The sequence below is a fragment of the Ascaphus truei genome, chromosome 2 (assembly GCF_040206685.1).
Source record: "Ascaphus truei isolate aAscTru1 chromosome 2, aAscTru1.hap1, whole genome shotgun sequence".
Lineage (NCBI taxonomy): Eukaryota > Metazoa > Chordata > Amphibia > Anura > Ascaphidae > Ascaphus > Ascaphus truei.
In genome coordinates this window covers 473113764-473140859 of record NC_134484.1, presented here as the reverse complement: position 1 = coordinate 473140859, position 27096 = coordinate 473113764, and the positions used below count along the sequence as shown (strand labels likewise).

Below are 27096 nucleotides of genomic sequence, written 5' to 3'. Positions count from 1 at the left end.
ACTGGAAGTCTCCAGAAAGGAACTTCACAGTCTCACTGAGGAGCTGGACATTTCAAAGAAAACTATCCTCCATCTTAACTTAGATCTCAAAGTCTCTCAGAAGGAGCTTCAGAACCTAAACCTGGAGATGGAAGTCTCACGCCAGGAGACAGCCCGCCTCCAAGCAGATGTGCAAAAATGGAAGGTGGACTGCAAGGAGGCCCTGAATAGTGCAGAGACTGAAAAGGAGACAATTTAAGATTAAAAAAAGAAAATTCGGAGTTGACAGACCACGTCAATGGAAAGAATGAAAAGCTGCACGAGCTTGAAAAAATAAAGTAACGGTTGGAAGATGAAAAATTTGAAGCAGAGCACTGACTGCAGAACCAACTGCAAGGTCTGCGTACACACCTCCAGAATGTCGAGGAGAAGCAGCGAACTCTGCAGGAAGAAAATCTGCAGGCTGCTAAAGAAATACAAGTGCTGCAGGAACGTCTGATTACCTAGTGCATCCTCGCAAAACAGCAGGATAAACAGAAGGCTACCCTGACCATCACCAAAGCATCGCTAGAAGCTAAGCTTAGAGGCCAGGTGACTCGGTACAAGAGGGAGAGCAAAAAGGTCCAGAAACTGGGACGAGTATCTGCGGCCCAAGCGAAGAAGTTCACTGTTCTCCACAAAATAATGAATGATAGGTGGAAGCAAGCTCAGAGAAAGCACAGGGAAGAAATAGAGACCCTGAAAGGAGAATGGCAGGAAACACTCAAGAAACAGAGTGAGACTCTGCAGCCCAGTAACTTACAGATGCCTCCAATACGGGAAAAGGTATTGGCTCTGTCCAAGCATCGGTATCCCACAGTAACTAAGGCCCGTGAGGACAAGGGTACAGTGAGAGCTGGGGACACCCCTCACCTTCAAAACAAGATTACAAAGTTAGAGCCACCTAAGAAAGCACTAGCCAAACCTGCAATCGCCCAACAGGCAACAAACAGAGGTAGGAGTGCAGAATCAAAGTCAGAAGAATCCTTAGCAGAGGAAGCTGAAAAGATAGAACATTTTCTGGAAATGGAGTTGGAATAGCAACTCAATCCCAAAGAAGAAACTGGCGACTACATTGAATGGGAAAAGTGCAGGAAGACAGCTTCAAGAACTGAGGGCTCAAGTGGCTGTTCTTGGGCATTTGGTGCTAAAGTGGAACACATGGGAAGGATGGCGAGAGAGAGCGATTTGCATAGGCGCTCTGCGACTGTCGCCATACAGTCTGCCTACAAAAAGAGAAGTGCCCGGCACAGGGGAAAGCTCAAGACCACGTGGTCAGTAGCAAGACTGTACTTGGAAAAAGTTCTCCTTGAGTGACTGAGGACTGCTGATCTCAAGCACCGTCTGGAAGAGACACTACTAAACTGGAGGAAGGGCTCCAATCCCAGCAGGACTGATGGTTCTCCTCCATCCACTCTCATTCAAGTCACAGAGATATCTAGAATGAGAGTGGAAGGATGGGCTTTGGCCGTGGCAAGCCCGAGCTTCCCACAAACAGGGGAGGTATGTAACAGGGGACTTACCCTGTTCAGAAAACTTGCCTCAAATCCAGCAGTGTGCTGGTTAATTGATCAGCATCTGGCTGATTAGAGGTGTTGGAAAAAGCTTGCCTATGAGACAGGAAGTGAGACTCCTTAGCACACCTGAGCTGAACAAGGAGACAGACATCTTGAGCCTGCCAGAAGAGACTGCAGCTGCCAGCAAGACACAGGGGGAAGTACTTCTAAACCTGGAGAACAAGGAAGCCTTCCCCTACAAGAGACAGATAAGACTTTCCTTTCTAAGACTTTTTGTATATCTGCACATATCAAGATACATGTTTGGGGCTGGGAGACATGCTAATCTAAAGGGAGTTGTGGACTGCATAGGTTTCACTAGAAATACTCCCGAGTGGAACAGAAGCTTTGTTTGACCCCTTATGTGCATACGTTTGGATGATTTTCTTGTGTTAAAGAAACAGGCGCAATAAAAGCCTTATTTAATTTCCTCTTAAAGTCTCCATTGCATACCTCTACATATGTCCTCTTACAGGCCCATATGTAGTATGCTGTCTTCTGCTGTTTGAAAGGTTATACTAAGTTCTGTATATTTGTTCAATAAAAACAGATCATACACATGACCTTTCTTCTGTTTCTCGTTTATACAGGCACACTTGGCATCCCAAAAATATAAATCAAGGAACCTCCTACAGTATCTCCACACTCCCAGAGGAGCACTGCCCCCTACCAGCATGGATCCACGCTTGTTACGTGAGTACGGGAGATATTTTGGTGGCTTTGAAATCTGCAAGGAGGAAATATCTGGTTATTTTGACGTTATGCGAGTCATACACCTAAACTAATCCTGTTTTTTTTTCTTATAGAACCACCAGCAGGTAAGATATAATATGTCCAGCTATTTTAGTCATTTTGTGCCAGAAGGGCGAGTAACACATTTTTTTACAAGAGGTGTTCTATTTATATCAATATCAGAAGAAGAGCCCTCCCTCCAGCGTTACATGATGGATTTTCCTTTTCTCATTGCCAGGTTTTCCAGTGGTTGTGCTGGAGAGGTTAGAGACTAAGTCAGAGATGGAAGAGGCAGACACTGGGGAACATCTGACCCCAATAAAGAGAGAAATGGATTCATTTCCTGTTGGTGGTAAGTACCCTTACATCCTCACATGTCTTTATTCAATTTGTTTAAAAATAAACTGAAATGTCTACAACATGAACATGGATAAAATCACAAGCTACATGTTCTAAAGGAAAACATACATGTATTTTCTAAGGTTATATTGAGAATATTATTGTTGTAAGTATATCTTTATATTGCGCTATCCAGGTATATAGTGCTTCATAGCAGAAATACATGTGACATAATAATATATCACATAATGGGGAAAAGCTCTACATACAGAAAAGTAGCAACAGGACAAAAAGTCCCAGCCCTAAAGAGCTTACAATCTAAGTGGTAGTAGGAAGAATTTAGAGTCCGTTGGACGGTGTTCTGGTAACTGGTCAAGGTCGGTGTATATGAGATGTATAGTATGAGCCAGAAGTGATACCCATATGCTTTGTTAAAGAGGTGTGTTTTAAGATAGGTCTTAAAGGTGGAGAAAGGATGCCAGTTGGATATTGAGGGGATGGGCATTCCAGCCATGTGGGTCAGAGAGTGAGACTGGATTTAGGCAGGAGAGGACTTCAGATACAAAAAGGGTATACAGAAGACGTCTTTGAACAGAACGCCAGAGTCGGGCAGCTGTATAGTGAGATATTAGGTCTGGGATGTAAAGAGGTGCGGAAGAGTATATACAGTAGCCTTAAAAGAGACAGGGAGAATGTTGCAAGTAATACGGGATTTGATAGGAAGTCAGGAAACGGATTTCACCAGGAGAGATGGTGAGACAGGTTTAGGCCATGCTTATAGTGCCGGCGACGTCGCCCGAAAACAAACGCGCTACCGCGTGCACTTATAGTAAGTGCGACGGCGACAATGCGATGGAGCGACGGAGCCGTCACGAAAACTGGAAGCCGGGAAAATTACATTTTTCAAGGGCTGTCGCGTCATGTGACGGCCCTTGAACCAATCAAACCGCCAGAAACTCGAGATGCCGCCGCCTGGCGAAATATAACTTTCGCCGCTGGCGACGGGTGACATCACCCGTCGTGTCGCCATCGACGGCACTATAAGCGCGGCCCTGGGAACGAGTACAGTGATTCTAGCAGCAGCGAAGGGACAGAGGAAAGGGTGTTTCGTTACAATGTTTCAGAGGAAAAAACGACAGATTTTAGCTACATCTTGAATGTGAACGAGTCAAATGTGAAATTTATTTAGAAATAAAATGACCAGGAAATAATACATTGAGAGTTACCTCCTTGTTTTCAAGTATGTCCTGGGCAGAGAGTTATGGTGACAATACATTGCTACATTAATGGAACAGAGATGATACATTCAATTTACAGACATTTAGTGGACAGTTGGAGATAATGATTATGGGCGTATGTAACATTTAAGGCCAAGATTACAATGTGCGACAGCTGAAGTCTGAAATTGCTGGTGCTGGAGGCAGTTTTGAGAGTCTCTGGTAGGGTGTTCCAGACGTGCGATGCACGGTAACAGAAAAAGGAGCGACTGTATTCCTTGTTGAACCGTAGGACCGTGCATAGTTTTTTGGAGTCAGATCTCAGGTGATAAGAGCTGTGTGTGGTAGGAGTATTTAGATAGTCGGGTAGCGTGTTAGTGTTAGGAACTGCGATATTATGGTCATGCCTTGAAAGTGGCTCGCAGGCTTATACGCTTTGGCCAAAGGGTTAACTAAATGACCCTTTTTTCAAGAGATATATAGGTATTTCACTGTGTATTTTTGTCACATTGGATGTTGCTCTGGACTTCTTTGTTTCTTGTTTTATACAATTAGCCATGTCCAGTAGCACTCCTTTTGACACTTGTATACATATATATATATATATATATATTGTGGTAATTTTGGGGGGTTTCTGAGAGCTTGCTGGGTATCTGTGTGTTTGTTAGCCGGGTAGCTTGCCCAGAAAGTATTTGAAGGCAAGAAAGGAAAAAATGTATTTTGCATTTGGACTCAAGGGATAGCCAATCTAGTTCATGGAGTGTTTTTAAATGACGTGTGTTATTAAATTGTAGTACAAAGTGGCATCTTGTGTTGTAGGGGGTGTCTAGTTTATTCAGGTGAGGTTTGGGGTGCTGTACCATCTACTATGTCGTACAGTAGGGTTGGGCGATATACCGTTATATCACGAGAACATAATTTCCTGGTGTTCCAATATGGGAGATTACCTGTTATCGTGATATTTTGGGATGCTGGTGCAGTGAGAGCAGCTTTGAAGCTGCTGCTGTGCTGTCTCTGCCTCTCTCTCCCCGCGTCCTCCCTGTCCCCCCCTGCTTCTAAATGGTGACTCAGAGGGAGCTGGAGTTTCGAGCAGCATGGGGAGAGAGAACATGTGAGAGCAGCGGCTGGTGTGAAAGGTACTGTAGAAAGTCCTCACTTTCCTTTTGTTAACCCCTCCACACCCCCTCCCTCTAGGGCACTTAACACCTTCCTCTCTCCCCCCTAGGGGAAATAACCCCTTCCTATCTTCCCACCCTAATGGACCTTGAACCCCCTTCCTCTCTTTCCCCATGGGACCCTTAACACCTTCCTCACCTCCCCCCCACCATGGGCACTTAATCCCTTCCTCTCACTCTCCCCCCCACTCCCTGGGCACTTAACTCTTTACTCTCTCCCCCAGGGCACTTGACTCTTCCTCACTTCTCCCTGGAACCCATGACCCCTTCCTCTCTGCCCCATTGGGACCCATAACCATTTCTTCTCTTCCCTCTCCCCCTCCCTCCACTGGGACTATTAACCCCCTTCCTCTCTCCCTGGGCCCATTAACCTGTCCCATTCCATACCTGCACTTCACCCGTTCTCGCCTACATTGCTTTCATCTCTCTCACCCTTTGTGAAAATGTAAAACATTTATTAAACCAGATTTTTCAACAATTCTTGATTTGTCATAAAGTCTGTTACAAAATATATTAAACATGAGTGAAATGTCTTTAAATGGAGGGAGTATATGTGAGGGTTGCTAGGGAGATGGGAGCAGTGTAGGTGAGTGATGGGAGGAAGAGGATGTTAGGGAGTTGGGAGCAGTGTAGGTGAGTGATGGGATGAAGAGGATGTTAGGGAGATAGGAGCAGTGTAGGTGAGTGATTGGATGAGTGGGATGTTAGGGAGATGGGAGCAGTGTAGGTGAGTGATGGGTTGAAGAGGATATTAGAGATGGGAGCAGTGTAGGTGAGTGATGGGAAAAGTGTAGATGAGTGATGGGTTGAAGAGGATATTAGAGAGATGGGAGCAGTGTAGGTGAGTGATGGGAGGAAGAGGATGTTAGGGAGATGGGAGCAGTGTAGGTGAGTGATGGGAAAAGTGTAGGTGAGTGATGGGCTGAGGGGGACGTGAGGGAGATGAGCGCAGTGTAGATGAGTGATGGGATGAGGGGGATGTTAGGGAGATGGGAGCAGTGTAGGTGAGTGATAGGAGGAAGAGGATGTTAGGGTGATGAGAGCAGTGTAGGTGAGTGATGGGTTGAAGAGGATATTGGAGAGATGGGAGCAGTGTAAGTGAGTAATGGGATGAAGGGGATGTTGGGGAGATGGGAGCAGTGTAGACAGGGCCGCAGACAGATTTCCTGGGGCCCAGGACTCGAGTTACGTCCGGACCCGGCACCCCCAATTTCACACCTCACAAGCCCCCTCTATTTTCCACCCCCTTCCCATGTATTTCTCTTCCCTCCATCTCAATCCCTCTTCCTCACGCACCCCCCTCCCGCTTCGCATGTGTTTCTCTCCTCTCTGTCTCACTCTTTGGTCGTGTTCATGGTTCACTCTTAGGTAGTCTATGGAAGGTAGCGTTGTAGTTGCTGCACCTGGTGACGCTGTAGCGCGTCGACGCGGCTGCAGCTTGGGGATGCGAGTGATTTTGAGATTAGAGGCTGGAGTCGCGTCACGTGAGCTGGTTCAGCCAATGAGGGCGAACCAGCTCTGTGACGCTTTTGCCACGCCTCCCATCACCTCCCTAATCTCCTGAAGCTCAGCAGTAGGGATGTTCACACATCACGCGGGAGATGACCGCACGCATGTGCGGGCGAGCGCATTCTCCATCGTGACGCCAGCACCCTGAGCACGGCCTTGCTGCCTCTTTTCCTCACTCGCCCCCTCCTTCCGTCAATTACCCCACTCTCACTCCATCCCCCCCAATAAGCAGTAAAAAGCCCCCCAATCCCCCAATACACAGTTAAAAAAAAAAATACACTCCCCCAAAGCCCAAAAAAATACCCCACTCCCCCAATACACATTAAAAAGCCGTCAGGCCCTGGCTCTCCCCACCTGCAGGCCTCTTCCTCTTTTACAGTCCTACGCCAGACTCTCTGACTTCAGCGTGCGTCTGCCCGCCCATGCATGGTGCCATGCGCCAGAGCTGGGCTAAGCTCACTTCCAGCGCGCCGACGTCAGAAGGCCCGGCACGCTAATGACATCAGAGGGCCTGCGGTAGGACAGAGATAGAGGAAGAGATCTGCAGGTGGGGAGAGCCGGGGCCCGCCGGCAACTGCTTTGTCCGGCCACCGGGCCCTGGACACCAGTACTGGCTGTCCCCCCCCCCCCTCTCGGCGGCCCTGAGTTTAGGTGAGTGATGTGATGAATAGGATGTTGGGGAGATGGGAGCAGTGTAGGTGAGTGAGGGGAGGAAGAGGATGTTAGGCAGATGGGAGCAGTGTAGGTGAGTGATCGGATGAAGAGGATGTTGGGGAGATGGGAGCAGTGTAGGTGAGTGAGGGGATGATGGTGATGGGAGCAGCGTAGGTACGAAAAGGTGAAGTGTAGGCATGGAAATGGTTTGGTAATTATGGTTTCTTAATCTAATCTAAGGAAATTGTATTTTTTGGAACACATTTTATTTAGATTTACTAGAACATTTTCAGACTTTTTTTTATTTGAACAAATTTATTGCGATATATATCGTTATCATGATAACATTTCGGAATATTGTTCTAGTGGAGAAACTTTTTTTTTTTTTCCAACTCTGATTTTATTGGGTTTTTGAAATACATACATTATCTTACAACTAATTGTCAATCTTCTGTACACCCCTTAAATCAACATATAACAGAATAGACAAGACAAACTTCAGACCTACAGGACTAACACAATACATGGGAGGACCGAGCGGGGAAGGGGAGACCACCGCAGTCTGAGGCAGGATACGGACTCTTCCTCCGTGATGGTTCGCCTTCTTCCTTCTTTCATAGGGTTCTCTACCTAGGGCCTATCCTAATCACAATTGTCCTTCTTTACCTGTCCAACTAACCAGTCATTGTGGCCTGTGTCCTGTCATAGGAGAATGCAGCTAGATCTATCAGTGCAATATTGTGGTGGCATCTACCCCCGGGATGTCCGTCTGTGCCAACCATGGCGTCCAGACTTTTAGAAAGTTTGTGCCAGTGTCGTTGACCATACTTGTCAGCTGTTCCATCTGACATCCTAGAAATACTCCCAGGAACACTGATGCTACAAATTGTATGCAGAGACTAGAATCAATTGTCCAGAAGATAAATATTGTGTAGTAATAATAAATGCAACTTCCGTTCAGAGTCCCATTGAAAAATGAATATGAATAAACATATAATCACCCTGCTTGAACCCTGTATCGTGGCGTGCCACGGATAGGGGCTACGATGTGGTAGGTAGGATGTGGAGCCACAACCCAGCTGCGTCCCCTGAGAAGGAACCCTAAACAGCTGACAGTGTCACCACCCTCCGCCACTGCCCTCATACATCCGGAGCCACAAGGGGACACGGTAACCTCACTGCGGAGGTGCGGGGGAGATGAAATAGGGAGCGCAATCACTCACATACTTGACACGACGGGTCTGTCTTCCATGCGAGTCCTTCAGCGTTCAGAATCCAGCGATGACGTCGGGTGCCCTCTGAACCGGAAGTGAAGAGCGTGCTCCAGCCCGGGAAAGGAAGGAAACCAAAAATAGAACAAGGAGGCGGTGCACTGCTGCCATCAGGTATCGGAAGATAGGAGATCCACACGCAAAGGAATATAATAAAAGGGTTGTAATTTATTAGTGCATATACACTTGAAAAAGATGTGCTACAGAGCGAACTCTGACGCGTTTCGTCTCAGCCTGCCAAATTCTGTTTCGGATTTTGGGGAGGGATGGAATCTCTGTTTGTTTCCATAATGCTGCGATCTTGCATCACGTGGCTGTTGCAAAATGTGCAATCAATTTGTGTTCAGATTTCGAGATTCCCTGTGATTGTGAGGTTAAGAATCCCCTGTAGCCAATCTTTAATGTATTCCCATAAGGGAGCCACTTTCTTACAAGACCACAGCATGTGGAGAAGGTCGGTCGGCTCCCCACATTGTTTAGGGCACAATGGGGGGTAGCCTTTGACAAATTTAGATAATCTCATTGGGGTAAGAAACCACCTCATTAGGACTTTATATGCATTCTCCTTTAACGAGGTGCATATTGAGCTTTTAGCTGTTGCCAATAAAATTGTATCCCAGTCCGTCCTCTAACGTCTCTCCTAGGTCTCTCTCCCACTGCCGCATGTAACCCAGTTTTGTGTTGTTCTTTGTGTTTGGACACAACACTTCTTTGTACATTCTAGATGTTAGTCCCCTTGTGTCCGTCGCTCTGGAACAGAGCTGCTCTAAATTAGTACGTGCCAGCTGAATTGGGCATTTGTTGTAGAATGCTCTGATCTGGAGGTATCTAAACAAATTCTGAGTTTGGCATGTATTTTTCGGATTTAATTTGTCTCCCAACTTCCCAACCGCCTGGCCTCCAAACTGGTGGCCGCAGACCCTAACCTGGGCCCCTGTCTCTTGTTACTGTGTCGCTCCTTCTCCTCTCTCCCTTCCCTATCTCTTGCGCGTCTCTGATGCTGCTGAGTGTGCAGGATTATGGCACTGTTGTGTCCTCCCAGTGCCCACACAAACCCCAGTTCTTGTTTCTATATTTCCCTGTGTGCCCACTCCTCTGGCGGGTCCTGCCCCTCTTACCTATACTTCTCTTCCTATACTTCTTCCTCTGTGGCGATTCTCTTGTCCTTAATGAATTCCTGCCCCTCTTCCTTCCGCTTGCTCCCCTTCTCACCTAGAAACCTCCCTATGGTCTCCTTCCTCACCCCACTCTTCGCTTTTCCTTGTCTCTTTCCTCTTCATGCCTCCCCTCTTCCTGTGTCATCTTCCTCCACTCCTTGTCTCTCCCTCCCTCTCTCTACTAACTTCCTCTGCCTTCTTACTGCTTCTCTTCTCCCCCTCCCCCTCTCCTCTTATCTCACCTGTCTCCCCCCTTTCCTTTTATGTCACCTCCTCACTCCTTCTTTCTACATGCTTCCCCTCTTTACCTCCGACACCCCCCTTCCTCCCCACCCTCCTCCACCAACTCCCTTTTTCCCTCTTGTGGCTCGTCTTCCTTCCCTTCTTTCCCCCCCCCTTCCTCATATAACCCCCCCCCATTCCTCATATAACCCCCCCCCATTCGTACGTTCCCTCCTCATTCCTCATCTCCCCCCTCTCCACCCCCCTTCTGGGCATGCTTGCCCCTTCTTGCTGCCCGTCCTGGCAGCCGGCCCCTTCTCCATTTTCCGGTTATCCGATCGCCCCTCTGTGGCCCGTTGCCGACTGCCAGTCCGACCGCCATTTTCCTCCGTCCTCCGGAGCTTTCGCGGTCTCGCAATTTTCCTCACTTCCCCCTCAAAGATGGCCGCCGATCTCGCGAGATGTGGTGGTGACATATCTCCGGCTCTCCTCATTCCGGCCCAGGTTCCCGCTGAGGAAGGATGTCTTCGCGCCTCTTTCTCCCGCCTTCTCCTTACTTCCTGGTCTTGCGTTTTAAGCCGTGGGACCGCTGAAGACTTGTTCCGCCATCTTACTCTGGGGCCTCTCCAGCTTCACTTTTGTATCGTAATCAGGTAAGACTTTCCCTTTAGCTTCCACCAGGTCGCCGACTGAACATTGTGGGACAATAACTTTTCAACTATAACTTCAACTGGAACTGAAACCTTTATTGTGTGTAACACCCATTTTATTTATTTATTGTGTTTTATGTGTCCTTCTCCGGGCTCTTCTTCCCTGGTGATCGCACCCTCTCCCACGCAGGATCCTGTGAGTCTTTAGTTTGTTGTTGGGTGGAGTTGTTCAGTCCCAGCTTGTGGAGGAACTCGCCTCCCTCTTCCAACTCCCTCATGGATACCGCTTTCCCATTCCTGACCACCAGTAGGCCGAATGGGAAGGTCCAGTGGTACCGGACCGCGTTGTCCCGTAAGATTTTCGTAATAGGCTGTAGCTTCCTCCGCCTCAGTAGTGTGGTAGGGGAAAGATCCTGGAAGATCTGCATACGGGCTCCCTCAAACGCAATAGAGGGCTGGTTCCTCAGCTTCATCATGACTTTTTCTCTCTCTAGTTTTGTAGTGATGGCGTCTCTGGGTTGTTCTGTCTGGAGGGGTTTGGATCTGAGTGCTCTGTGGCACCGATCCATAATGAGTTCCTCCTTGGGGGTTTCAGGTAGGGTGTCTGCCAGCCATCTTGCTACAAAGTCCTCTAGCTCTGTCACTGACTCCGGTATCCCCCGTAGCCTCACATTGTTCCGGCGTTCCCGGTTTTCTGCATCTTCTTGCCTTTCTTGGATTTCTGAGATTTTGGGTTTGCAGGGAAGTGATCTTTCTCTCCGACCTTTTGACCGCTTTTACTGTTTGGTCTATTTTGGCCTCTGATTCATTCACTCTGGCCCCTAGGGCATTGACATCCCTTCATAACTCTTTATCTCCTGTAACAAGGTCTTTAAGTCGTTGTATAGCCGGGTGAAGTCACCCCCTCGGACTGGTAAGAATTCTTGGCTCCCTGCGCCTCCCTCCTCCTCCTCCTGTTCTGACTCAGAGCCATTACTTGAAGCCGGCGCCATGTCAGGCTCCATTCTCGGTGCTCCGGCGCTGCTAAAAAAATAACTTTTCAGCAGAAAAGAAGAACCTTCAGCCCCCCAAAACTCATCCTCCTTCCAAGCCCCTCAATTCTGCCATCTCTGCCTGACCTTCATCCCTCCGTTTAGCTGGGGGGGGGGGCGCTTCGTTGATCTCTTCTTGGTCCTGCTGGAGCTCCCTGGGGATAGGTGTTCATGAGGCTGGGGCCTGCTCCGGGCTCCTCCCAGGTGCTGGAAGGCCCTGCTACCAGTGGGTGTGCAGCTCATTGGTCTGAAAGGGGAACCACCTCCTCCCCGCTGGAATTTCCCTCCCCTCTCGCCCCCTCTCCCCTCTCCCCCAGCAGCAGCAGACACAGCAAAACGTGGAGCTGCATCTGGAACATCAATCACTCCACGGTGCCGGCCAGTCTGCAGCGCGTTTGATGTCACTTCGCTGGGGCGTGCTCCTCCCCTGGCCTCTTTGGAGCCATTTCTCTTCAGCCGCCGTACCTCCACAGGCCCCGCATGCACCATGATGTTGGCCGCCAGCTAGGGTGACCAGACTATCAAAAGTAAAAACTGGGACACATCAAAAAAAGTATTTATAACACAAATTACATCACTTAAAAATAAATATTATATTTGTCTATAGCATCCGCATTTATGCTGTATTATTAATATCTCTCTCTCTCTCTTCATCTCCGCCCTATTGCACCGTTCACTCTATACAATAGTATTACCACATTCCCGGAGTGCTGGAATCCCATCTGTTCTCAACTACCCTATTTCCTCGATTATATGACGCCATCGATTATAAGACGCACCCTTGATTTAATAAAAACATTTGGGGGGAAAAAAAAACACTAAATTAAATGTGCAGAATAAATATTTTTACTAGCAGACAATAATAGCATACATTCATCCATACAATTACATATCACTTTCTTCTTCAGTATCACATTCAGAGTTAGAGTTTGAGTCTAAAGATTCTTCTGAATCACTTTGGGAGTTGTTGAGGTCAGTGTTTTCCCACAGAAGATCATCCTCTGTACCATCAAGTGAATTTGTGATGCAGCACTTCTTAAATGAGTGCTCTACTATTGTTTCTGGTATTTTCTTCCAAGCAGCGGACACCCATTCTGCAAGTTTTGATGCAGATGCCCACTTAATTTTACCAGAAGGTGTCAAAGGAAGGTTTCAGATAGCAACCATGCCTCATACTCTTTCCTTAGATGATCTTAAAACGGTTTGTTCACAGAAACATCGAGGGGTTGAAGTTGGCTAGTCATGCCTCCAGGAACAACCACCAAGTCACAGGGCATTCTGGCGAGCTTATTCTTTATCTGTTCAGATAAATGTCCACGAAATGCATCAAGAACCAACCTACTGGGTGTGTTACGTAGGGCTCCTGGACGTCTACTCCAGACGATTTTTACCCAGTCTTCCATCAGCTCAGCTGTCATCCATCCATTTTTTTTGTGCACGCACAATTACATCTGTGGGAAAGATCTCATTCTTGGGTATGGTTTTGCGGTTTAAAATGATATAAGGCGGCAACTTTCGGCCATCGGCAGTAATGCATAGCGTCACAGTGACACGCTGCTTTTCATAACCCGTGGTCATGATCTTGACCTCTTTAGCCCCTTTTAGGATTGACAGTGTGATTTCTGGGCATATCGAAGTATACTGGCGTTTCGTCTGCATTTCCAATTTGGTTAAAATCATAGGTTTTTTTTCTTTCTTAAGTCAATGACGTGTCGCTGGAAGTTAAGCAGCTTCTCTTGAAAGTCAGCTGGAATCTTTTGACAGATAGATGTTCTGCGCCTGAGTGATAGTCCTTCACGACGCATGAATCGGTCACACCAACCTCTCCTTGCTTTGAAAATTGTGTAATCAATTCCGAGAGATTTGGCAATTTCTACAGCTTTTACTTGCATTGCCTGACGTGTGACAGCCAATCCTCTTGCACGTGTCTCAATGACAAAACGAAGCACAGCTTCATCTACTTGTGGGTATCTTCAATTCTTAGGTCCTGTAAAGCACTTGGTTGTTGCTTTACAAGCAAATATGGCAGTGCGGTCCTTCCTCCAGCGACAAACATTTGCTTCTTTTATAGTAAATTTACGTTCCGCAGCTCTATTTCCGTGCTCTTCAGCGTACGCAATAACTTTTGCGTTGCAATGCGGCATCATAGTGAAGTCTTTTTGATGACATTTTACGGTAAGTCACAGTACACTGCGCAACACTGCACACTGCGCAACAGTACACTGCGCCACACTGCGCAACAGCACACTGTCACACTGCGCAACAGCACTGTCACACTGCACACTGCGCAACAGTACACTGCGTCACACTGCACACTGCTCAAATGTACACTGCACACTGCGCATCAGTACACTGCGCCACACTCCACACTGCAACAGTAAACTGCGCCACACTGCAACAGTAAACTGCGCCACACTGCACACTGCACAACAGTACACTGCGCAACACTGCACAACAGTACACTGCGCAACACTGCACACTGCACAACAGTACACTGCACACTGCACAACAGTACACTGCGCAACACTGCACACTGCACAACAGTACACTACACTATACTACAGTACAACTTTTCTCCTCAGCACTACAAACCGGATCCTGCTCAGCATTATGGGAGCTGCGCTGGGGATGCTGTACTTACTGTATGTTGAGTGACAGGTGCTCATCAGCTCATCTTCCCCTCTGGCTGCATTCACACGTTCCGGCCAGGGGGAGTGGTAGAAGCACTGACAGCTGCTTCTTGCGCACAGAAGGGTGAGAGGAGGAGGAATGGGAGAGGCAGCCTGCACCTCTACAGCAGCACAGCCCAGTTGATCGTGGGCCGCGCCGAGGGAGAGAGAGGGGGGCGGAATGGGTGATGCAGCCGGTAGAAGAGGCATGTCTCCCGGGGGGGGGGGGGGGGGTGAAGGAGGAGGGATGGGAGAGTCGACCGGCAGCACCCCTACAGCAGCACAGCCCAGCTGATCGTGTGCCGAGGGAGATAGAGAGAGAGAGAGAGGGAGGGGGGGGGGGGGGGTGCAGCTGGCGGAAGAAAGCCACTTCTACCGCCAGACAGCTGATGGTTGCGAGGGAGGGGGTGCAATGGGAGAGGCAGCCGGACAGCTGAGAGTCGTGGTGGGGGTAATAGGAGAGGCAGCAAGCATCTCCTTATGCGGGAACATGACAGAAATACACAGTAAAATACTTATATAATCTCTTGAAATAGGGTCATTTAGTTTAACCCTTTGGCCAAAGCATTGTAAGAAATGACATGCAAATGAGCACTCAGTACCACCTTTTGTCTCAAGCTCGTATTACACAAGCAAATCCTCAAGCCAATGCATGCTGTTTTAAACACAGCTTTTAGACAGAGGCTGGGATGAGATGCAAAGCCATTAAACCCACTCACATGTCATTTCCCAGAATCCCTTGCTGCAGTGGAAGCGCTGTATGCTGGGCGATAATGGGGAAAGACAGGGTTGCAGACCTGTCTAAGACATGCAAATGAACATACAGTAGTAATATTTACAGTTGCTTTATGCTTTACTGTGGAGGGTTTTTGTCACTTTTTTACCCACCATAACCTTAATAATTGTGGTGATTACCTAGTCTAGTCTCAAACCAGCTTAGCCATTACAACCAACCTCACAATGATGATAGCCATCAAGGTTGAAACATGTCTGTGAGTGGGTTTAATGGCTTTGCATCTCATCCCAGCCTCTGTCTAAAAGCTGTGTTTAAAACAGCATGCATTGGCTTGAGGATTTGCTTGTGTAATACGAGCCTGAGACAAAAGGTGGCACTGAGTGCTCATTTGCATGTCATTTCCCAGAATCCCTTGCTGCAGTGGAAGCGCTGTATGCTGGGCGATAATGGGGAAAAACAGGGTTGCAGGTTCCCAAAAAGAGCTTGCTGGGGTTCTGTGTTTTGTTATAGTTACATAGTAGATGAGATTGAAAAAAGACATGCGTCCATCAAGTTCAACCTATGCTAAATTAAGACAACAGATACTTATCCTATATCTGTACTTACAGTATATTGATCCAGAGGAAGGCAAACAAAAAACCCCAGTGACAAATTATCCAATGATATCTCATAAGGGGAAAAAATTCCTTCCTGACTCCAAGAATTGGCAATCCGATTACTCCTTGGATAACCTCCTTCCCATGTTTACTTATTTGGTATATCCTTGTATAGAAACAAAGGGATATGTATAACAAGGCGCCTGTGGTTAAAAGGATATATATCCAACCAGTAGAATAGCCAGGGATAGGCTCCAGACGTAGTGATGTGCTTAAAATAGAAGAAAGACACAATACATAGCGTGATACTGTTAGATAAAAAGAAGGGGGGGGGGGGAACTACATATAGACACTCAATATATAACTCATAAGTATCAGCTGAGATACAGGTGATTGCTAATTAAAACATTTAATATACATATATTAATATACAGGACATAGAAAAAATAAAAATAAAAAACTGGGTAAAAGGACAAATAATGCCGATGGACACACTGCTGCAATGGGTGAAATACCCACTCACCGGACGATAGATGTAAACAGGCGGTGGATAAATCTGAGAGTATCCCCTCTCTGCTGCTCAGACAGCTACTGCAACCGATCCGGTCTGTGGATAGAGCGTGGCAAACGCCCGCCGGCGTGTGTGCGTAGAGCTTCTATCTGCTGGTAGTGCAGGACATGCAGATAGGTTCAGAACGGCTACAGCAGATTCGCCTGATGTGTAAGTATATCCGTCTGCCTGGAACAGCTGATTCGTCACCGGATCCGTTCGGGAAGGGGGGAAATCACCACAGTGCTGCAGTGGGAGTCCAAAAATGCCACCCTACGCGTTTCGAAAGCGTGCTGCTTTCTTCCTCAGGGGTTCTGTCATTGTGTCCATCATTGTCCATTATATATGAGTCCATAATTAAACCTAATTCACCTGGCAAGTATAGCACATGCGCAATGGGCTCTCAGTGTAGTCAGTGAGTGCTCTGATTAAAGGAACATGCACTATGTATAATTGATCATTCAAAAAGGTATGTTACTACATAGTAACTCTCAGCTGAAACAGATATTCTACAACAAACTTACATAAAGGAAACATAAAAAATGAAAAAATAAAGAAACTTGTTTTAAAAAGTGACATTTGTATCAAATATGGGCCAAATGGGGATAAGCCTATAAAAATGAGTGTTACATATACTTAGTGAATTATTAGATATTATTAATGTGTATAAAAAACATATGTGTGTGCAATACAATATAAGCTCGAAAGTAGGAATATATGTGAAAAAACCCAAATCATTATAATGGTGCTCAGTCATGAGACTTATACCCCTAAAAAACAATATAATTTAAATGTGAAATATATATAAGGAACACTTACTGTGAATAATTAAACTTAATAATAGTTGTTCATAGATCAACTTGTGTGTGAAAATAAGACATATATGACATGATATAATCAATAAACAAATTCATAATATAACGAAATGTACATATATTTGTTTAAAAAACAGATAATGTCTATCTTTGCACCGAGAACCAGACTACAGATAATACTTTTCTTTATGTACCAAACTTAGATGCAATTTTACATAATAGACCCTATGGATCATATACCTTAGTTGTTGCAAACCTAGTCATGCAAAGATTTAAAGAGCAAAATGGATACAGTACATCAAATATTAATTGACCAGAAAAGCTTTTAAATCGAAGTCAACGTTGAGGCCCAGTGGGGATAGAGTACGAAGTTCATAGATCCAAAAGGATTCTCTCCTCCCCAGTAGGCTCACAACGTTTCCTCCTCTCCAGTTAGGTGTAATAGTTTCTATCGCCAAACACTTAAGTCCTGTTGGATTTTGACCATGCACTTGTATACCTTTCATTTCTAAAAATATGTCCAACTTTTTTTTTTTTTACAAATCTATTGTATCTGCCATCACTGTAACGCGTAGCTCACCACAAACCAGACACGACCACGAGGCTGAGGTAGGGAATTGTATGTAACATAAGGAATACAGAAGTCATTATACTTGCCGGGTCTGGATAGGAGAGTAGCGGATCGTAGGAGGTACTTAGCCGAGGTCTGGATTGGAGAGTGGAGAATCGGAGGAGATACTTTAGCCGAGGTCAGGATTGGAGAGTGGGGGATGGTCGTACATAAGCCGGGTCAGGAGAGGAGAAGAACGGAGTCCAAATACGAAGTAGGGTCAGGCAACAACAGGAACAAGGCAGACAAGGTACAGGACAAGAATTGCAGCAAGGCACAGTGTCACAAACCAAGGTTATGCTCAGCAATGGGAGAATGAGCAGACAAGGTATATAAAGGGCCCTCCAATGGGAAGGTAGCAAGGAACCAGGAAGTGGTGCTGATAGGCTGCTGGGTAACATAGGTGCGCCCTATTGTGCAGCCCAATGCACTAAGTGTGTGAATCACCGTGCAGAACGTTAGCGCGCATTGCAATGCCGACATCAGCTGGAGGTGTGACCAGTATCAGGGCAACCCGAGCGCGCGCCCTCCGTGTACCGTGCATCACCGGCGTCATAGCGGGGGCAGAATCTAGAGGCGGGACCCGAAGGAGGATCAACAGATCGCGCGTTGTCCACGCGCCGTATGTCACTGACGTTAGAGCGTTGTCCAAAGCGTTGTAAGCTTGCATAGTGAGTTGCAGGAGGAGAGACTTCCCAGGTAATGGAGGATAGGAAGGGTACAAATGTCACATGGGAGACTCCAGGAATGGGTAGGACCTCGATGGCCGGAACAGCAGGGGTAGGCAAACTGCATGGGTAGGTGTAACGGGTATGTACACGAGAGAGAGAATCCCTAATGATACACACTACTCTACTAATACAAAAATAAATAAATGTTATTGTTTCAAAGAAAACACAAAACGAATATTAAAAGCGCCTGTGTGCTCAGTTGCCAAAGGGGATTGCGTAAGCCCCAAGGTGTAACGGGTGCTCGCCGAAAACTGGAAGGGACCACAGGGCCAAGGTGGGGATATTAACGCACCGACCTGAAGCCGCGTCCGGTGTGCAGGTTCGTAGTCATGTAGCTGGGTCAGGGATGGAGAGGTGCACATCGTAGGGGTTACTATCTGAGGTCGAGGATTGGAGAAATCAGCGGTGTCAAAAACAGGATAAGGCAAGGCAATGCAGTGTGCTTGCGACCAGCACAACGTCACAAGAAGATTATGCTCAGCCAACTTCCTGGTGGAAGAGGCTGAGCCTAAATAGCAGGAGCGACGAATCAGATGCAGGATTACTCCTGCAGGCAGGAGAGAAGTTAGACCCAATCATGCGACTGGAACTTGACAGGGGCGGAGCCTGTGCCCGATCCTCACATTAGGCAAGGATCGACGGATTGTCGCAGGCAGGGTTCCATGGCAGGTGGCAGACAAGAATCACCGGGGTCACAGGATGAGGTCGGTGGCAAGCGGCAAGAATAGGATTGGGACTCACAAGCAGGAAATAGACAGAGAACAAGCCAGTACATAGGCAAGGACCTTTAATAAGTAATCAGGACTCAACACGGAACAGATCAGGGCAGAAGGAGTCAGGATCACAAAGGCAAAGAGGAGCAGGAAACAGGAAACTATAAGGCAGACAGAGACAGAAGATAGGAGCACCTAAGAGGAGACAGACAGAGGAAACCCCAGAGCAGACAAACAGCAGCACATCTGGTGGACAACAAAGGAACAGAGAGAGAGAGAACTCCTAAACTGTCAGGATTATTCCTGACGACAAATTATCACAGCAAACTCATTGCAAACTTTTAAGAGGGTACTTACAGTGGAGGGTTTGGGCGAAAGCCAGATTGGAGTTGGTTAAGGAAATTTGTCTTAGTATTGTAATCACTTAATTGGGAGTGGATGCATTTTTTCCATGACACTGGATAGTATTGGGAGAAGAGAGATTGGACACTGTTTTTGTGCCCACTTTCTGTTATCCAAATCTGTGGGAAGACAAATAGTTAATTAGGGAGACAAGCGGTTTAGCAATGACTGGGGCACCAAGTCGTAGGAACGTTGATTACAGTAGGTCAGGTACACATTGGCTGTTTTTTTTTGTTTTTTTTAATCTTTCTTTTTATTGGTTTTTGTATACATACATAAAAAAAAAATATCAACGATAGTCTTAGGTAGACAAAAACTGTCTGGGACGTACGACATAGAACAGACCACATGATGGGAAGACAACACAACAACAAGACCAGGACTACAAAGGAGAGTGGGGAGGGAAGAATTGGGGCGGGGGGGGAGGCTGGTTAGTTTTAATGTTAGGAGCACCTGTGTGATCTCTTCGGATACTGGGACAAATTGAAAATTTGAAAGCACTGTTGGTAGTAGGTGGAGCTATAGGGGTACAGGGGGCCAGATTGAGCTTCATGATTTGTGGTTAGGGTTGCGCTTTTGATAATAGGGAAGTAGCACAGCTCACAAAGTATTAATGGAATGTGTTTTCAATATCAGTGTGATGTCCGTGTGGTATCATACATTTTGATATATTCCAGCCATCAACAACCATCCCATATCGTTGGTAACTAGAAGTTTGCTGGTTTTGATGTATATTGATCCAGATTATTGGGCTTTTGAGGGTCTTGTTTGCCTTTTGCATCTATTCCGCAGGCATCGGTAGTTATTCAAATCCTTGGTAGTGCCAGTTACTTTGTAATGCTATGTCCCCAGTCACTGCGTGCACGCGAGCGCCTGGCGACACGTTCAACAGTTTCAGCCGTGACTTGTGGTCCGCGGTTGTGCTTCCCGTGATGAGCAGAAGATCCGACGAGGGGGCGTAGCAGGTGCGTGGCCATGACGTCACGCGGCTGGTTCACCTTCAGCCGCTGTGACACAGCCAATGCTCGGCCGCTGCTCCAAATGACAAAAATCTTGTTTTTTGGCCAAGGCGGTCGCACATCATGCCGACTGGGGCCTGCCAAATAAAAGACTGTACCGTGTGTGCGGCGCGCACGCCGTGGCCATTGGGGACCTACAGTAGCCTAACCTTGTAACTTTTCCACAAGGCAGCCATAAAATGGAAAAATATAATAAGGTTGTAACCCATGGAAGGTGGATCCCCCGTACTCTTATTCTGCAGAGCTGGGGTATCACAGAGTTTTAAGTACTCTGGAAATAATCAAGTGCAGGATCAGGGTCAGGTCAGGGTTGTTTCGGTACCAAGGGTAGTTGATAAGGTCAGCCAGAAATTGTGGGTTAAAGTTTGTACATTTTCGAGCGAGTAGAACTTTAGGGCTTGACGAGTTGTTTGATTTTTCCTTACACAATAAGCTATTGCATGGCCACTTACAATGTCAGGTAGGAGATACCAGAGTATTGGATTCTGTTTGGACAAGAGGATAGTATACAATCTTGCAAGAATGGTTGCCAGATTTTAGGTTTGTCCGTGTGGGTTGGGAAATTAGTTGGATTAAATTTAGGGACTGGAATTGTGCCCAGATTCTGTTGTTTTTAGGGTCAAGCCAATTGAGGTTCAAGTCCCCAAGAACTAACAGCTCTTTTATCCCATTCAGAGAAGAAATTGTGCCAAAAAAGAGGGATATCCGTCAGGCATTGTAGTTGGATTTAAGGGGGCAGTAGATACCAGCAATAATAATGGGCTTAGAGAAGGGGAGACACATTTTACAAACGAGCCTTTCAATAGATGGGCTTGAGGGGCAATTTACAAGTGTACATTGTAAGTAGTCTTCAATATAAAATAACACCCCTCCTCCTTTCTTTGACCAAGCTTTCTTAAAAATGGAGTATCCCTGAATGGAAACATCGAGGGTTTTAAGAGTTTGGCATGTCTTGGTGAGAATTATGGCTTTAAGCTTATGAACGAGGCACCATGCCCTTAGTTCATCCAGTTTGGGCAGCAGACTTTGAATATTTATATGGGTGTACAGAGCACTTTTTGTCAATTGAAAGGGCCATTATCAAGAGTATGGGACTGAGGTGAAAAGGGGGGGCCTGGGTTGAATTCAATATGCCCTGCTAAAGAGATTAACAGTATAAATATACATGTTAATAATTGTTTGCAGGCTGTAAAGTTGTGATATTTGCCATTAGACTGAGTGGTTCTGGGTGTACTGGTTTTCAGCTCGCTTCACCAACATTCAGTAGATAAAGAAAGGCTTGAGGCCACAATAAAGAGCAGAATTGGGGTAAGTAGCAGGTTCATTTTCAGATTGGGTAACCAAGGACTGTCCTGTGCTCAAGGAAAAAGACACCTAGCACAATAGGTGTGTGTGTGTGTGTGTGTGTGTGTGTGTGTGTGTGTGTGTGTGTGTGTGTGTGTGTGTGTGTGTGTGTGTGTGTGTGTGTGTGTGTGTGTGTGTGTGTGTGTGTGTGTGTGTGTGTGTGTGTGTGTGTGTGTGTGTGTGTGTAAAAAAATTTAAGTTATGGTGGGTGAAAAAGGCAACAAAAAACCTCCACCGTTAGCATATAGCCAATAAAGAATCTAACTTGTGAGCACATTCACATGTCTTATACAGGTCTGCAACCCTGCCTTTCAACCATTATCACCTAACATACAGTGCTCCCACTGCAGCAAGGGATTCTGGGAAATGAAATGCAAATGAGCACACGTGTTACCTTTTGCCTGGAATATCCATTCACATGGCGCCCATTTAAGCAGATGTATTGCCATTCCCACAGCTTTTAAGCACAGCATGGGACTAGCAAAGCAAGTACAAACCAATCACAGACATGTTTCAACCTTGATGGGTATCCTCAGTGTGAGGTTGGTTTATACTTGCTTTGAAATATTTCTAGGCTGGGTAGGTTATATGTGCATTGCTTGTAGACAGGATAAATACTATCAACAGCAGATATATCTGAGGCCACATATGGAGTTCATATACTCACCTTCCCGGGTCTTCAGAGGGAGACTGCTTAAATGGAACCTGGGGTCGTACAGATGCAGCGGCCATTATTCGAACAAATCACACGTGTATGCCTCAGAATACCCATGTGATGGTGCGCGATCTCTTCCAACCGTACCACGTTAAGACACGAGTGCATAAAATGGCATTTTAAACACCTGAAATTGACACAGTGGCACAGTACTGTACACATTACAATTCATTCATTTCATTGCATTTAATTGCCCACAATCCATGAAATTCAAACAAAGCAACCACGATAAACACGTGTGCCTGGGGTGATTGGCCGCGTTATTGCCGCGTGGAGTACGAAAACGGCGCCGTGATTTGTTAAAATAATGGCCGCTGCATCTGTAGGTGGTCTGTAGGGTCCTTGCAGTATAAAGTGGTCATCACTATAACACCGTGGTCCTAGCTAGCAAAAGATCTCACGTGATGTGATCCGTGAGATATGTTGCTAACTGTGACTGGGCAATTTGGAATTCCTGTATCATCTTCAGAAAGGTAGAAAGTAAAAACTTTACTTTAGAAGAGGTGCAGCTTGCTTGTGATACTGGGTCTATGATAGTCCTGCCAACAATAATGTAGAAGGTAGCAGTATGGCCAGACTTGGGAGGACCTCTCTCTCTAACATGTTAACTTTGAATCCTCAGGGGGCCGTCCATGATTATTATTGAGGTTTCAACATTGGGAGCACCAAAAACTCCAACATGTGTTCAGCACTCGGTGATAACCTTCATCACTCAGGGTTAATAATTAAGTACAAACCGGTTACTTCTCCCCTCAGGAATCAGTATAAAGTATGTCTATGAAGTGATATCACAAGAAGAGATTCCACTTCCAGCTTTACATGATGGATTTTCCTTTTCTTGTTTGCAGGTTTCCCAGTGATTGTACCAGAGAGGTTAGAGATTAAGTCAGAGAGCGAAGAGCTGAACACTGAGGATCATCTAACCACAATGAAGAGTGAAATGGTTACATTTCCGGTCGATGGTGAGTACCTCCTCATACTTTTATGTAGATTAAGGTTATCTAGTACCAGGTAGTTTGGTCACCTTTCGGGAATATTCAGGGTTAATTACCTCTCATTGGAAGTCCTTAGATATGCTGGGTGTTCTAGAACAACCCACATGCAGCAGAGGTAGAGGAGCAATATGGCTCTCTCTCAAATAAGTATTACGGTTGGAAATGCAGAGTTATGGGTCTCTGACCATCAATGGATGGGATGTAGTGGATTTGGGAAAACTCGCAAATTTGCATGGGATTTTGTGCATTTGGGAAGACTCCACGACCCAGGCTTACTGGCACTCTACTACGCTGCTCTCTCCATCCCACGACCATTGGCTTACGGACTTTACCTTTCTATGCTGGAGTTGGCAAGTACGGTACCCATTCTATTTTAGTTTCCAGGACTACCTGCGCTACTTCCACACACTGGCTGTGCCCCCGTTTACTGCTAGTTGTGTGGTATTACTCCTTTCCACCTCAGTCCCTGGGTCTCGTCTGGCTTGTGGGTAGGCCGAGCGTTACATGTTGCTGGGGAGAACAGGATAGGCTTCTGGGGTACATCATGGGTCTCTATCTCTGACAGTACAGAGCCTCCATCTGCTGCAGGCTCCAGATGTATGAAGGCACTCTCCTGCAAAAGAACTACTCCACTCCCCCCAGAAAGATTGCACACTAGGCTGGAGTATATTAAACTGGAACTTCTTCATTCTCTTGCTTCCTCACAGTATAACATAGGCTTCTGCCCAATACAGCTCACACACAGGTGTTCAACCTCTGGATGGTCCCTGGATCTACACTCCAGACCAAGGGCATCTGAGGCAGTCCTTACTCTTCCCTAGTCCTCTAGTAGAATCAGGGGAATGGTTTCACACACTCTCCCCCGAGGGGAAGAGGAACAGAAGGTGTCAATGCACAGACACTGCTGTGTGTTAGCAGCTTCTCTCAAGCGGGGAGAGGCACTGCTAAATGTAGTAGTGCAGCCCCTTAAGTACAAGGGAAGAAGGTACCAGGTCTGAACCCAGGGTTGGGCAGAACACATGCCTAGTCCCACATCCTCCTCTGTCACTCAAGGGAGCTGCTTCTGTGTGGAAAACCCAGGATTGGTCCTGTCATTGCCTGCACTGTTACAAGGACGTGTCTGACAGGGAGGGCAGACTGGTAGCCAAAACCAGGCATGGGTACACTTTTTTTTTATATATGAATTTGCGAAGTTTAGCTAAGTGTCTGTACTGAAACAAATAAATAGATGGGGTCATGTTAAAAAGGCTAAGGGGCCGATTGCTTTTTTGCACTAAGCTCCGATGGCTTTAAGAGCGCAAAGTGCTCAGCCCCCTAACACATACAGTATAGTAATGGGCAAAATTATTATTATCCACATATGGATAGTAATGCATTTACCCATTTCAAATACAATAATCACAATAAATAAAATAAATACATAATGCACTCAACCTTGCCCGGCTGCCACGATGAAGGCCGTCCTCATCCTCACCCCGTCCCTGCTCTCTGGTGCTGAAAAACATACACAAGAATAAAAAGAGCCAATTTAATGTTCCCTAACCCCTTAATCACCTAAGCGGTTATTAACCGCTATAGTAATTAAGGGGTTAAACCAGCCTCCCCCACTACCCACCCGGGAGGCCTACCCACCCACCCTTGAGGACAATACCCCCTTCCCCACCCCCACTACCCACAATAAAAACAATACACAGAATAGCCCCACAATAAACATTCATATTTAAAGCTGCAGTTCAGTCAATATCCTGCATGTGTGTTTTTTTTTTAATAAATCATTTCTGTAGTAAGAAAAAATACATTTAGCATTTTCTGTTTTTAAAAAAACAACTTTGAAAAACCAATTTGCTTGTATTCTATTTTAATAGCCATTTGCTAAGGCACTGCCCCTTCATGTCCTGTCACAAGCCCTGGCACACCCCTTTGTCAGCCCTGCCCTCCCTTTAGCACATGTCAGTGCAGGCACACCCCTTTGTCAGCCCTGCCCTCCCTTTAGCACATGTCAGTGCAGGAGTGCTCATGAATATTCATGAGCTTCCACTGACGGACTGAAGCAGGATATAAACAGATCCCTTCACTAATTATGTCACCAAATTTCACCGATCAATACATGGAGAACGAATTGACCTGCAGCTATACAGTTCTTTAGGTAATTAGAGATTGCCCACATGAAATTATTGAAGTACAAAAATAAATAAAAAAAAGACTGAACTGCAGCTTTAATAAACATTAAGACATAACCCACCCACCCACTGTACCCCCATAAAAACATTATTTATTATTTTACATACAGGATTCATACCCCAGACATACAGTAGTCCCCGGTGGTCTCGACGGGTGTTCGCAGGCCCAGAGTGCACCAGAGGGGGGTGCCCACAGGGTCTGGGGGTCTCGGGGTGGTCCCCGCCAGGCGCCATGGGCCTCCAGGTGCTCCCTGGGGTCACCATGGGCCCCACATGGGGTCAACGGGTGGGCCCGTGGGTGTCTGGGGGTCCCCGGGTCAGCCCCACAGGTGTCGGGGCCCTTGGGTGGTTCCCACGGGGTCTGGGGCCCTCAGTGGTCACTACGGGTCCGCGGGGCTCCCACAGCTGTGGGGCCCCCGGTTCTACCCTGCAGGTGTCCCCCGTGGGTGGGTCCGCAGGTGGTACCCGTGGGCGTCCGTGAGTCCACAGGTGGTCTCCAGAGGTCCCCGCAGACCTAAGGAACCATCCCTGTATGTAAAAAAAAGAAACATGTCATATACATTTAAATAAATTAATACCCCCCCCCACCCTACCACCAAACACGTACAGTAATGGGCAAAATAACGATTATCCACACATGGATAATAAATTATTTGGCCATTATTAAACACATTAAAGGTATAAATAAATTTTAAAAAATACAGTTCTACTTATCACAGCAATATGAATGCCGTCCGACAGCCACCAACGTCCCTGTCCTCCTCCGTTGCCAGAAAAATACATTAGAATGTATTTGCAATGTCTTTAAACCCCTTAATTATTTTTGCAGGTTATTAACTGCTAAAGTGATTAAGTGGTTAACCCACACTGCCCGATACCCACGCACGAGGCCTAACCACCCTCCCCAGGCAAGTGCCCCCACCCTTTTATTTGTACATTGGCTTCATCATGCCTGTGTGTGTGTGTGTGTGTGTATGTATATGTGTATATATATATGAGTATATATGTATATATGTGTATATATATATATATATATATATATATCTCAAATAAAAAGATCACTTGTGAGCACATTCACATGTCTTAGGCAGGTCTGTAACCCTGCCTATCACCATTATCCCCAGCATATAGTGCTTCCATTGCAGCAAGGGATTCTGGGAAATTACATGCAAATGAGCACACAATGTATCACCTTTTATCCGAAAAACCATTGTTACATGGAGCCCATATAAGCTAATGCTCACTGTTAACACAGCTTTAAAGCACAGCATGGGAATCAGATGCAAAGCCAGAGAAACCATTCACAGACATGTTTCAACCTTAATGGGTATCATCAGTGTTGAGTTGGTTGTACTGCTGGCTTTGCATTTTCAAGGCTGTAGGGTTTACCATCACGTTTTAAGTTATGATGGGTGAAAAAAATATTGCTATGTGCAATACGTCGGAGGTTTCTTGTTGCCTTTTTCACCCACCATAGCTTAAAACGTGGT

General features: G+C 46.3%; 1 protein-coding gene across 1 annotated transcript in view; it reads left to right on the top strand.

The window, feature by feature from the left end:
* Positions 1 to 27096, top strand: part of LOC142488326 (uncharacterized) — a 188686-nt gene that overhangs the window by 136119 nt on the left and 25471 nt on the right. The window contains 3 exon segments of the mRNA XM_075588696.1: positions 2165 to 2267; positions 2545 to 2658; positions 23280 to 23393. Of these exon segments, the coding sequence (XP_075444811.1) occupies positions 2249 to 2267; positions 2545 to 2658; positions 23280 to 23393 (247 nt within the window). The 5' untranslated portion in view covers positions 2165 to 2248.